General features: G+C 42.3%; 1 protein-coding gene across 1 annotated transcript; it reads right to left on the bottom strand.

Annotated features, from left to right (window-relative positions):
* Positions 1-5,969: 5,969 nt before the first annotated feature.
* Positions 5,970-9,679, bottom strand: eomesa (eomesodermin homolog a; the record flags this gene model as incomplete). Its single annotated transcript, XM_080046031.1, has 6 exons — positions 5,970-6,747; positions 6,882-6,943; positions 7,139-7,297; positions 7,558-7,679; positions 8,386-8,540; positions 8,952-9,679. The coding sequence occupies 6 exons, from the start codon at positions 9,677-9,679 to the stop codon at positions 5,970-5,972; spliced, it is 2,004 nt and encodes a 667-aa protein (XP_079902157.1).
* Positions 9,680-13,175: the final 3,496 nt, after the last annotated feature.

Here is a 13,175-nt window from a genome sequence, read left to right as displayed (position 1 = left end):
ATAGAAAAGTTAACTTCTGCCATAATTGAATGAACACCCTTAGTCATGTTTACAGGATCACTTTTAGATCATGTCATAATACAATACGGCTATGATCAAATTCAGAAAGGTGCAAACAGCAAAAGTTGTCTGTTCTTTCAGTGGAATTAATGGGTGTCTCGTCTGCCTTTAAATAGAGCCCGCTCCTCACCCGCCTATCAACCTCCAGCATAATCACGCGGCAGCTCCGAAATAGAACTGCGAGGTGGGAGATCAAACTATCACCTCTTAATTGTACCCCGAGTCTTAAAGATGCTGAGAGCCCATTAGCGCACAAACGAAGAGTGCTGTGTGCTGCTCCTGAAAACATGCATCCGCATAATGCAGCAGGGGAGATGAGTCAGAAGTTAGACAAGTGGAAGAAGCACCACACTGGTATCAACCTGTGCTGGGACTCACATAAAAAGATGCAGAGTGCAAGGTGTGGCGATGATGAGAAAGAAAGTTTTCTCTCTCAAAGCTACAGAGAATGGGGAGGGGGGATCATTAGGAAGAGTTTAGTTGTAGAACTAACTGTTGTATAATAATTATAACCCTTGTCATATCAATGTCAAGTGATGAGGAGAATTTGTATTTTATTTCTACTATAGTAGCCTACTCCTTCTAAACAGGTGCATTTCCCCAGGACTATAAAAACTCATTTTGGATGTTAAGTTTGTCCGTTCCCTGCTAGTGTACATGGCGGCCTCCGTGAAGGGTCACCCGCTGCTATGTACAGTAGATATAAAAGGCTCATTCTAAGGGAAAAAAACAAAAACGTTTATTTTCAAGCCATTATACACTAATTAAAACATATATGAATATTATTCTTAATTTCTTTTGTCATATCCAGTAGTAGAGGCATGGCTGCAGAACCTACTGAATCAATGCAAAGGTTAAAATATGTGTTTTTCTTTTAGCTTTGAGCAGCAAGGGGCGACAGATTTGAGAGTGTAACATGTTAGGCGCAAGCCACCAAATGAGTATTGACTGTCCCACAAGCTGTACAAATGATGAGTCCCTCTTTCCCAGAAGGTTTAGTGGTTGCTGTCTTTTCTCCAGTGGTGAGGCCTTCTCCATGGTGCCAGGAGAGACAGAGGAGATATGTAAAATTCCCAAATCTGTTGCAGCGCTCCATCAAAGTGCCAATGCATTGATTTTGACCACAAATCTTTTCCACGCGGCTGCCTCTGCACTGCAACGCCCTAACCCAAAACATGGCTCTCAAGACCGGGGGGTCTTGAGGTAGGAGGCTTAGTGCCCCCTCAATCCTGTCCAACTCCTCTGGGAAACTCCCGAGGGGGGGGGGGGGGGGGGGGGTATAGGAGGCCAGTGAGCAGCATGGTTGTACCCAAATCGACTCAGAAGGGATAGGGTAGATGGCAGGAAGGGGGGTAGGTTGTGGAGATTGGTAAATGGTGGCGGCGGTCAGAAGGGGGGAAAAGAAGAAGGTTGGAGGGGGTCCGACCAATTGAGGTGCGTCCCACTGCCCTCAAGAGGGAACACGGGGGTTTGAAATCAATGTGCTGTTAAGTGCAGCTTAGCCGCGGGATACTCTCTCCTACATTATCCATGCACCGGTGAGTCAGGGTCCTTGGCCTGGCCTGCACCCGCTGCACATGCTGCCTTCTGAAGGGGCACCAACACATGGCCCTCTACCGAGCCTCCGGTTCCTCTCACCTCTCCACGCTCTCTGCCAACACCCGACGCCCTTCTCCAAACAGTTGTGGCCCCGCTAACTTGAGACTCATCTCACACCCGGGTCTCACTCTAACAGGCCTGTGAGCATCAGAACCGTATATACTCTAGTCAGTCAGCCCCGCACCCACTCTTTTTAACTGCTCGTTAATCAGGGCCAAAAGAGGTAGCAAGATTAAATAAAGCATTGTGTTGTGTATATACATAGACACCTTGGGGCGAGCTAAAATTAGATCCTTTGTCAGCATCATCAGGACCGCCAATGTCCATGACCTCCACTTAATTAAAAACACAAAGAACATACGGTCATTAAACATAAAAATGAATATCGCACAACATGTGACTGATGCCAGAAAGTATCTATATGAACAACTGTGTAGCATAGTTATCCCCAAGGGTGGTAAAATATATGATATAGTACACGGGACCTGCTTCCATGGAGTAGGTGTGGGAATGTGCATGCAGTCACCGAATTAAACTGTCTATTATTTAAGATACAATTATAAAGACGGTATCTTACTCATGTCGACTAATGATAAAAAGGTCAAGATATAAACATCAAAATCCTTTGTCAAATGAAAGTCATTCAAGGTGGATTTATTGATTCTGGAGAACGTTTGTTGTCAAAATCACTTTTTGTCAAAATCAGTGAATTTCTCCTCACGATCCGCTACCTGTCAATACTGTGTGCGCACTGAAAACAAACTGGTGTTAATACACAGGCTAGGCTCTGTAAACTAGTATGTAAACAAAGGGTATGTAAACAAAGGGAGCAACATGCCCGTTTACAGAGCCTATGTTTTGTATTAACACTGGGATTTTTTTCACAGCACACACACAGCACGTAGGTAGCTTATCGTGAGGAGATATTCACTGATTTTGACGAAAAGTGATTTTGACAACAAGCATTCGCCAGATTTGCTGACTCCGCCTTTAACTAGGATTATGACCAATCAACAGAGTGGCTGTTTGAGACCGTCCCTGGGGAACAATTCTACTGTAATTCTAACTGGCTTGAGAATCATTTAACAGAGGTGACATTTATCAACACATCATAGGGGGAATTATAGTGTGAAGAGGAAACATAATCGCCTGAGTCTTGGTTGTCTCATCTGTAGGTTACTTTATTTTTTTTTAAAAGGGGCGTCTAAAGAATCATGACCCAGACACGCGTCTGCCTGTGGCTGCATTTAGTCAGTGAGAGCAGTAATAGTCTGTGACTGAAGGTGAGGAAATGGCCCCAGGCCCTGGTCTGTGTTTAGATGTCAGCCCTCCTTGGCTACAATGTCTCCGTAGCCTCCTTGGCCTTTCTTACATGAACTCTCAACACGGTCACCCATGGACGGCCTGAGGTAAGGGCACATGGCGCACGGCTGCTCGCACACATGAAACCACAAGTGAAGTTTTATTAACACACTATACATTCTACAAACCACTGGTTGGTCCTCCTGGGCCTTGTGTTTCTGACACACACTCAGACAATTACAGACACTGTACGTAGCTATGTTAACAACAGCAGCAGAGCACGGTAGTCAATTCTTCAGGTCTCATCCCAATGCGCCTATCTCCTTTAAGTCAACATGATCTGAATTTGTGGAAGCATGCTGTAGAGGTGTCTATTGATTGCTGTGCTTCTTGCATGAATGGTTGAGGAGGACACACAATCTATCGACTTTTTGTTAAGGTGGTCGGTTATTAAGTTGCAGAATCTCCACCAGATAAATTATGAGAGAGGAGGTACGCAGGGCTGCAGATGAGTTGACTTGTAGTTTAAAAACACATCAATGTCATTACTTTATTGACAAGACATTGTATTACATTATTGTGAATGCGTGAATGTGACCAATATTCATGCCCAATTGCCATTTTGACAAGGCATTTAAACAGGATGATAGACAGTGATTGCACCCTTGACCCTTGACACGTGTTACTTGGTCTCTGAGGAAAAAATAAATTCCAGCTATCATTATGTACATTGGAAGTTAGAAAATGCAATTTATCCCATGATTGGTGTGAAATAGTCATTACAATTGCTTCTGTGAGAAACACAGAAGCTCATAGGTGTGCGTAGTGCGCTGAGGTCAAGACAACATGAAAAGGACAAGAACAACATCATCAGACACTCTATTACTTATGAAGTACTATTTGCTGACACGTGCAAGTGCAAACATTTTTATTCTCAAGACTCAAACTCCCCCCAGGAGCCTTTTTCTTACAGCTTTCCGGAGAGGCCGGGGCAATCAAGCACTCTACCTTGTTAGGAGGTGTTAATTGGAGTTAGGCAGACTCCTCACTTTGTCAAGGAGTCTGACAACAGAATTAATTAGAATTCGAGTATGTAAATCAATTCAAATTGGGTCCCTTATGGGGGAGGATTTGAAGTATTTTCACTGAGGGAAAAACAGGTGCTGATAGCATGAGCCAAGTATGTGTGAGAATATTATGACTTCTCTTTTCATGGGTTTTATCTCCACTAATCTACTTTCGGAGGGGCCATAGATATGCAGTATAAATAAAGGTGTTGAGCTGTACGTTGCCCTCAGTTGGATGGTTGACGGACCATTTTCCTGTGTTCACATTTTATAAGGACACACGCCTTGAAGGCAGTTGTGTTACTTAGGTAAAATGTGTGAAAATACCATGGCAACAACAGACGGAATAGTAGGACTATTTGTTTTTGTGGTATATTCACCTAATTGGGTTTATGTTATGTCATGAAAGACACGTAAATCTAACTTTGCTCAACTTGAACTGTGAGCTGTGCGTTATTTTGTAACATTTGTATGGAGCTTTTTGAATGAATAGCTCAGCTCATTTTCTTTCTTTTTTATTTCCAAGAGCAAGAAAACATAAACCACCTTTTTCTCTTTTTAAGATTTTATTTGGATTTCCCAACATATAAAATTTACATCATAGGAAATCAAAGCAAAACATATGTTGACAACACACATTTACCCTACATGATGAGAAAAAAAGCCTTACTTATATATCTTCATATCCAGTCAACCTAAATATAGCATAAGAAATATGGATCAACATTTGTCACAAGTCAAGTTCATCTCCATACAGCACACCAATTTTTTACCCTTCACCAAAAATTCCTTAGCGCTCACTGAATGTGGCCTTCCAACATGCCACCCTGCACCCTCATAATTTTCTGTTTTCATTGACTGGACTTATGGTTTTTTATATTTATTTGACCTGATTATAAGAGTTTGCATATTAAAGAAATATTTGTTTGAAAATAATTATGCACAATATGCTTTATGAGATCAGGAGGACATTTGAACAAAAGTGGCAGAAGCTTATCGATGTTTTAAAATAATGTTGCTGGACAAGTTGTCTCATACTCATTTGTAGCTATTTTACATTGCTTACATGAGAAATGTTGATAACACTTAAAATACTTCTGTATTTGTTCTAAAACAAGAAAAATATGCAATTTTCTTTTGACCTATGGAAAATGTTGTATTTTTTAGATTGATTAGTTTTTCATCAGCATCACTCAGGGCCTTCTATAACAGAGGCCCAAATTCATGGCCTTTATAACAAGTCCGTAGGCTTAAAAGTCCCACTACTCAATTACATTCACTGCATAACAAGACTTGCACTTTTTTATTTACATTTCACTGAGAATGTATCAGACACAATTATCTCATTCCCTGCAGCAGCTACTGTAAGTTTGTATGCGTGTATGTATTTTTTATTTACAGCTGATCAGGTTATTGTAAGAACTGCCACTGGCCTGCCTAAATATCACATGGCCTTAATATAGAAACAAAAAACATACAGAGAAAAACATTTGGACAATGCTTTGTGAAAAGCAGTTTTATTATCCACTTAATAACACCTCCATGAAGACAATTTGTACAAGATACATCACATTCTAAAGTGCACGAATACTGTACAACGGGAATGATTTAAATACGCAGGAGGGGGGGATAAAAATCACATTTGTAAAAAATAAAAATAAAATTATGTAAAGATTGATGAATAAAAAGGGGGATATGCTTTTACTCAAAAACAACAATCATTATGCATGTTTCTGTTCAGGTATGTGAGGGGCTTGGCCTGGGAAAAATAACCTTGTGCAGCTTGCTTGGGGAGAGGAGGGGGGGGGGGAGAGAGACACTAAGCTTTGGCACCTTTAGAGAAAAGAGAAAAAATACATTAACAATGGATGAAGAGCACTCAATAATAAAAAAAGAAAATAAAAATATTCAGATTTTTTAAGGCTCAATAAATACAGTCTTTTAGGGGCTGGTGTAGAATGCATAATAACCCATGCCTTTCGGGTTGTCCTTGTTGTACTCCTCAGTAGTCAAGTCCTCGCACTTGATGGTCGGGGAGTTCTCTGTGCTCGAGCCCCCGGGAGACATCCTGCGTCTCTTGCACACCACCGAGTACACGCCCGAATCTGCAGAAGAAGAGTCCACTGATTTCAGTGAGTGGGATGTCTCGATCCAGGTGGAGGCTGCAGGCAGCAGTGGCGCACTCTCCTCAGGTAGCTTGTCTTTGATTACCCCCAGCTGGTCCTCTGGGAAGGCCGGGGGGCTGGGCCGAGGGGACCAGGGCAGGCCCGTGGTCATTTTGCGCTGGTAGGAGCTGCGGGTGCCCCAGCCCGCGGCCATGGAGGCGAAGGCAGAGTCCGGGTAGTAGCTGAGGGCGTGGTGGGACGTCTGCAGCGACAGGGGCTTGATGCCGTAGGACAGCAGGCTGCTGGTGGAATAGTCATTGTCGTAGGACAGGTCCAGCTTGTTGGAGCCCGGCTGATGCGGGACAGGGGGCACAAACCAGCGCTGGGCCGAGGCGGCGGCTGAGCTGGCGTCCTCGGTCTGCGGGGAGAGCAGGCTGTTGGTCTGGGGCACGGCCCGCTCGCTGGCGTAGAAGCGGTTCTGAGGCAGGTTGTTGACAAACTGGTCCTGGAAGAAAGGCTGCATGGCGTAGCGGGCGCCGGGTACGATCTGGGTGGAGCGTGGGGAGTCTGTAGGGGAGGGAGTCAACCTGTCGCTCTCTGGGGCCGTGTACATTCTGTACCCGCATATGGAGAAAGAGAACAGGCATAGAGAGAAAGAAAAAATGATTAGTTGCAAAGCAAATTCAGGGTCCGACACAACAGGAAGAAACACATCGACCACACACAGCTTGAAGTGCGAGATACGTACGAGTCATAGTTGTCCCGGAAGCCTTTTGCAAATGGATTGTGATCAATCTTCAGCTGTGTGATCTGAAACAAACAAAAGAAACGCTGCATAAATAATGAGCATCTTAAGCAAAACAACTGCATTGTGTGACTGAAGAGCAATAATGAAGTCAATGAGGTTCAATATGTGAAATTCAGGAAAATGTGTAAATGATCTAAATAAGTAAATACATTCTTAGATCAAAACAAAGTATTTTTTTATTTTATTGAAAGGCTTACATCTGTGTTCTGGTAGGCAGTGACGGCTATAAACTGGTTCTCTGGGAAGGTGAAGGTTTGAGTTCTGGCCTCGTTGCTCATGTCCTCCACTCCGTCTTCTGTCACCTCCACAATGTGCAGTCGCGGTTGGTATTTATGAAGCGACTGCAAGACTATCATCTGCAAAAGGGGAAACAAAAATGTGTGATAAGAACAATGCAATTTGGTGCTTTTCAAACAGGCTGCATGAATTCATTTGTATTAATTAACAACAATAAAATGTCTACTTTTCAATTCATCTTGTTAAAAAGATGGCAGTCACACTGGAAATGTGACAATATCAAAATGATTATTTTCAGTACATAAAATCTGAAGAAATATTGACAACGGTCCTCTTGGCAAAATGGTGAATTCAAGCATGTCAAAAATCAATATCTAACCTGTGTGTTGTTGTTGTTGGCCCCTTTATTGTTTGTCAGCTTCAGCTTGCCAAAGGAAATTTCTTGCCTCATCCAGTGAGCACCGGTGTTGGGAGATTCGGGGTGAACATACATTTTGTTACCTACAATTGGAATAATACTGGTGAGTAATTTTACAAACATAAATCACAAACAGCATTTTGCCTTTTTTTCCCCCAATGGCTAATACATTACTCTTATTATATTTGTATTTATCCTGGAGCTTTAGGGGAAAATTGTGGTAAAATGAAATATGTGAAACAATAAAATAAAGCGTATAGACTGTTTCAATAAAAAAAATAAAAATACATTTAGAGAGGGCTGATGGAATTTCTTAAAGTTTTGCTTTAAAAGAAGCAAAGAGTGCTGCTTTTTCTTTAAACTTTATTTTTGATCAAATGATCAAAATAATTTATATTTTCGATTTCATTTAAAAGGTTATAGCTCTTTAGAGTACTAATCATTTAAAAAGGATTATGCTTGGGCTTCAGTTGGTCCCCCGAAATGACTTCACACTTTACATTTCAAATTTTAAAAAAAATAATAAAACTGTGCTGAGGAGACCAAATAATTGCATTAAAAACAATCAAAATCAAATCCATTGTTTTAATATTTGAAGAAAAAACTAAATGCATTTCTAAAACAATGAGTCTTACCACCGAGATTTTATTCTCGTGCCATCGAGGTGTCGTGACTTAAATGCAACATCGTTTTTTTTCTCCCTTTGCGATACATCTTTTAAATATTTATGAACTCAAAAATAATATTAATTCCGAAGCCAAATAGGGTTTTGTTCATTCTCCAACTCACCTTGCATATTATTGTCTGCTTTTCCACAAGTGACCCACTTTCCTCCCTGAAAGCGCCAGTGGTTCGGGTCTGCCAAAATAACTTCTACAAAGACATTGTAATGGGCCGTGAGGTTGAGTCCGGTGATGTTGAAACTGAGAAATGGAAACATCCGTCTGGGGGAGAAAGAAAAGTAAAAACAGGATCAATTAACAGCTGTGATCATAAAAGCAGACAAAATAAACTCCAAAACAAAAAACTTTTGCTTCGAATGTTTTCGCATTTGGCATAACAATTTCAGGAGTAATTCGAAATAAATGTACATTTAATGAGTGTTATATTTTGCCTATTATGTAATTGTGCATGTACAATTTACAAGTTCCAAAACCAGTTAAACCGTTTTCAAAGGAAGATGTGGATCGTGTGCGTAAAGTCTTGCTCGTGCGTAAAATGTGGTAAAAGAAATGGCCGGCTTGGGGGGAAAAATATGATTAAACGGACCAAAAAATTTAAATCTCGTTCTGCACTTGACTGTATGTACATTTCAATTGGGCCTTTCAGCCACTTCGGCAGCGCAATCTGCTTACCTGCCCTGTTTGGTGATGATCATCTCGGTCTGGTGCCGGTGGAACTTCAGCCACAGAGGCCGGTTGCACAGATAGACCTGCGCCCTGGCTCCTGCGGCAGAGCCCGGCAGAGACATGGACCCAATGCCCGTGCCCGTGCCTGGGTAGGACGGGTACAAACAGCCCGGGCCCTGGCTGAACTGGTACCCGCCGCTGCTGAACTGACTGCGGCTGCTGCACACGGACGACGAGGAGAAGCCCGTTGGCGGCAGGACCGATCCGTAATGAAGCGAGGCCGGGTACCTGGAGCCGCTGGAGCCGGTGGTGTAAACTGAGCCGGTCTGTCCTGCGTAGGGGAAGAGGGAACAGGGGCTTGCCATGTCGGAACTCGCCTGATGGGACGACGAGATGAAGTATCTGTCAGAGCCAAGTTCGTCTATATTGTAACGCCGAGCGCTCGTCAACTCGTCCTCGCCGCTCCCGAGCACCGCCACCGGGGAAGAGCCTTTCCTCCCGTCGGGCCCGCTCTTGGTGAAAGTGTCCCCCTCTCCCTCGCCCAGCATCCCGCCCAGGTACTTCTTAGGAGCGCTACTGCTGGACTCTGATTCCGTCCGCTCGACTTCTTGATAGTCAAGCTGTTGCTGCGACGATGGCCTCGGGCTGTTGTTCGCGCTGTCCGATGACGAGAGATTGTAAAAAGTCTTGGGTAAATTGATGCTAGCGCTGGGAAGGATGTTCTCCAACTGCATTGTTTAAGATCTTGCAATAAATCAATCAAAAAGGACGAATTCGAAGTGAATCTCAAGCCAAGGAGAGGCGACAGCATGCACTGCCACCGGCGCCCTGGTTTGTTTTGTGTATCTGCTGCACGCGCCTCCCCTCCCTAATCGATTGATGGAAGGAGGTTAGACCGTCTCCTCACCTGCGGATATTCGGATCAGATTGTGGGCTGGACATGGGCTGTTGAGCGGCTCTTATAAGATGTAGTTCTCCTCCACACACCCAAACTGATTGTCAGCGATAGGGGAGGAGCTTTTTGGAGAGGCACCAGCCCTCTCCATAGCCAATGGCCGCGCTACTCGCTACTCTTAATTTAATTAGAAAGAGTCTGGTAGAAATATTAAAGAGAAGATTTGTACTGACTGTCGTTTAAGTTAGTTTTTTCTCTATCATATCCAATACAAGGTAGCATATACATGTGACCAGCAACACAAATCAAAAATGTTAAGGGTCAATAATCTTCAATTTGACTTTAAATATGATTGGAAAAGGATTTCTCAAGAGGCTTTACAAAAAATGACAGGCACAATTCATTAACTTCTTATAATAATAGTTTACCTTTTACGCAACACAGAAAATGGCCCACATTAGTCGCACTCGTCACCCAACCGTCACCAGCCCTGCATTCCCCAACGCGTACTCACATTCACCTCTAAACTTCGGCTTTAAAAATTTTTTTTTAGAGAGGTGGCATCTATCACCCCCACCCACTCAACCGAGAGGACTTCTCTTCGATCAACAGCAAACACCGAGAGTCCCTTTCCTCCCCATGCAAACAACAGAACACGTTCAGGGACAACAAAAAAATCACATGTGCACCTTATTTCCTATAATTGGCCTCCGTCATCTCTTCCACTTCCAGGTTTGCAGATTAGGCTCCGTTAAAATATTAAACACCGTCAAAAAAACATTAAATTTAAAAGACAGGCTTTTTTAATGTATTACTCTTATCATTTTTATTTATCTCTGTTGAAGAAAAAAGAAAAAAAAAAGTCGAATAAAGTGAGTGGACTTTAATTAAGGACAGCGTGTATTACCTTTTTTCTCAAGAGTCTGGCAAAGCTACATTTATATTGCAAAGGCTTCATTTCCATTCAGAAACAGAAAAAAATATTTTCAATTATCTTACTATTTCGTTTTATTCTTTCTCTTTTCGGAGTTTGTGTTTTTTCCTCCTCAAACCAACCATACATAAATAAATGTTACATTGCAGAAACACGATTTAGGCTATAAAGAGCTTACATTAAAATAACCACTAACAAATCAGATCGACTCTCTAATTTAGTTTACCTTCAAATGAAAATATGAAACTGTTGTAAACCCAGGTTAATCAGATTTTGAAATATTTAAATTACATTTAATATTGATATTGATTAGCTAGCTACTTGATGGAGTCTCTTTTCTATCTTTTTATTTGTATTTTAAATTATCGGCGTGCCTCAGAAGGAGGTGAGCTGCCGTGCTTAAATGGTGGTTACTCTCCATCAATTTAAGCCACTGAAATTTTAAATAACGTTCAGTCTTCATGCACGCAGTGCGAAGGAACGATCAGAATAAAAAATAAATAAATAAAGAATATCATCACAGATGTAGTTTAACAATTCAAATACTGAATGTAAAAAAACATGTTGATTGAAAATTGAGCAATTTGCCCAGGAATACGAATATCCTCACACACACACACACACACACACACACACACACACACACACACACACACACACACACACACACACACACACACACACACACTGAAAGAGAGCCATGCAGTGAGAGAAATCGAAAGCTCCCTAAAAATCAGAGAAATATGTCGCACGCACAACAACACCGTTCATACTGTACCCAGGCCTAATGATGCCGGAGGGGATTTCTCGGGAGTGACACGGGGACAGCGCTCTCTAGCGACGGATCAGGATAACAGGGCAACTGACCCCATCGTTGGTTACATCCAAGTAACTTCACACCGTAGAGAGCTGCATGCCGGGCCGTCAACTCTTACTTTTCGTCCACTTGCATCTCACTTCACATCATCTTCAACTGCAATGAACTCAGCCTGTGTCTGTGTTTCCATGTGTGTGTGTGTGTGTGTGTGTGTGTGTGTGTGTGTGTGTGTGTGTGTGTGTGTGTGTGTGTGTGTGTGTGTGTGTGTGTGTGTGTGTGTGTGTGTGCCTGTGTGTGGGCAGTTGTTGTGCATGTGATGTGTGAGTCTTAAAGTAAGCTAGAGGGGGGAGTTAAAAGGGGTGAGATGAATTTGGGGAAAATGGGGATACAAATCTGTGAAAAGCTGAGGGAGATTCTCGGCTGGAGGCAGATTGGATGGTGTCATAATGGGACAGTAGAGAGCTGGCTATTGGGCCATCAGGGGACCAGAGCTACATGCATACCGCACAAAACCTGTCAATCAAGAACCCAGGGCCCATTCCAGAGTGCTGCACACACACACACACACACACACACACACACACACACACACACACACACACACACACACACACACACACACACACACACACACACACACGTGGATACACCCAAAATTTGAAAAATGACATCAAACGTTTTATATTTTTATTTTTTAAATGACTCAATAACCCGTTTTATTATTTATCTTAACCAATCTCTCAACAGAGAGTGTCACTTATCCGCGGCGTATCCAAAATCCTGATTTTCACGCCTTCTCCTTTCTGTTCTTTGTCACAAATGCTGAATTCCTCTGGGGAAGTTGTGAAACGATGCCACCACAGCAGCTTTATATTATAGACAGGATTTTTTTGTATGGATAAAGTGACTCTAAGTCATTAATTCCATTTGAGAAAAATCAAGAGAAGCTACTGTTTTGAATGGCATTTTTTTCCTATGAATCTGTTTCGAGTGAATATTGGATGCAAAAGGCAAAATTAACACAAGCTGGAAATATGCATGGATCATCATGGGCCTGTGAACTTGATCCAGGATTATTCATAATAGACTTATTGTAATTCTGTCTGTCTATATCCTACCCCCCCCCCCTCTTTACCCCTCTCTCTTACACATAAACACACAGCAAAGGTGCTGCTCTCTTGCAGTGTTGCTACAGTCTGTCATTCTAATTGTTAGAAAGGAAAAGCTATAGTTCAAAGGAAGCTGCATTCGTATTTGAACGAAAGGCAAACATTTCACACCCCAGTTGTCAACACCCCATTAGTGCAACCCTGAGCGTAAAGCTTTTTCCTGTTTAATTGTCCCTTGCACAATCAGCAAACTACTGATAAATTATGTTGAGGGAAGTATTGCCTCGTGGCTATGCCACCTGCACTGGCCCAGCCTCATTGATCCTACTATCTCATCAAGATAGAAGTCAAGATAAATGATTTTATTTTTTATTTCACAACTGATCATTGCACTTTACGGCTATGTTTCACAGATAATTACATGCCCATTGAGAGAAAAGCTTGTTAAAATACATTTAACGCTGTTGGGTTAACA

This window comes from Ammodytes marinus (genome assembly GCF_949987685.1).
Source record: "Ammodytes marinus genome assembly, chromosome: 17".
NCBI lineage: Eukaryota > Metazoa > Chordata > Actinopteri > Uranoscopiformes > Ammodytidae > Ammodytes > Ammodytes marinus.
Note: the sequence above shows the minus strand (reverse complement) of the source record. Positions and strands in the feature narration are given on the sequence as shown.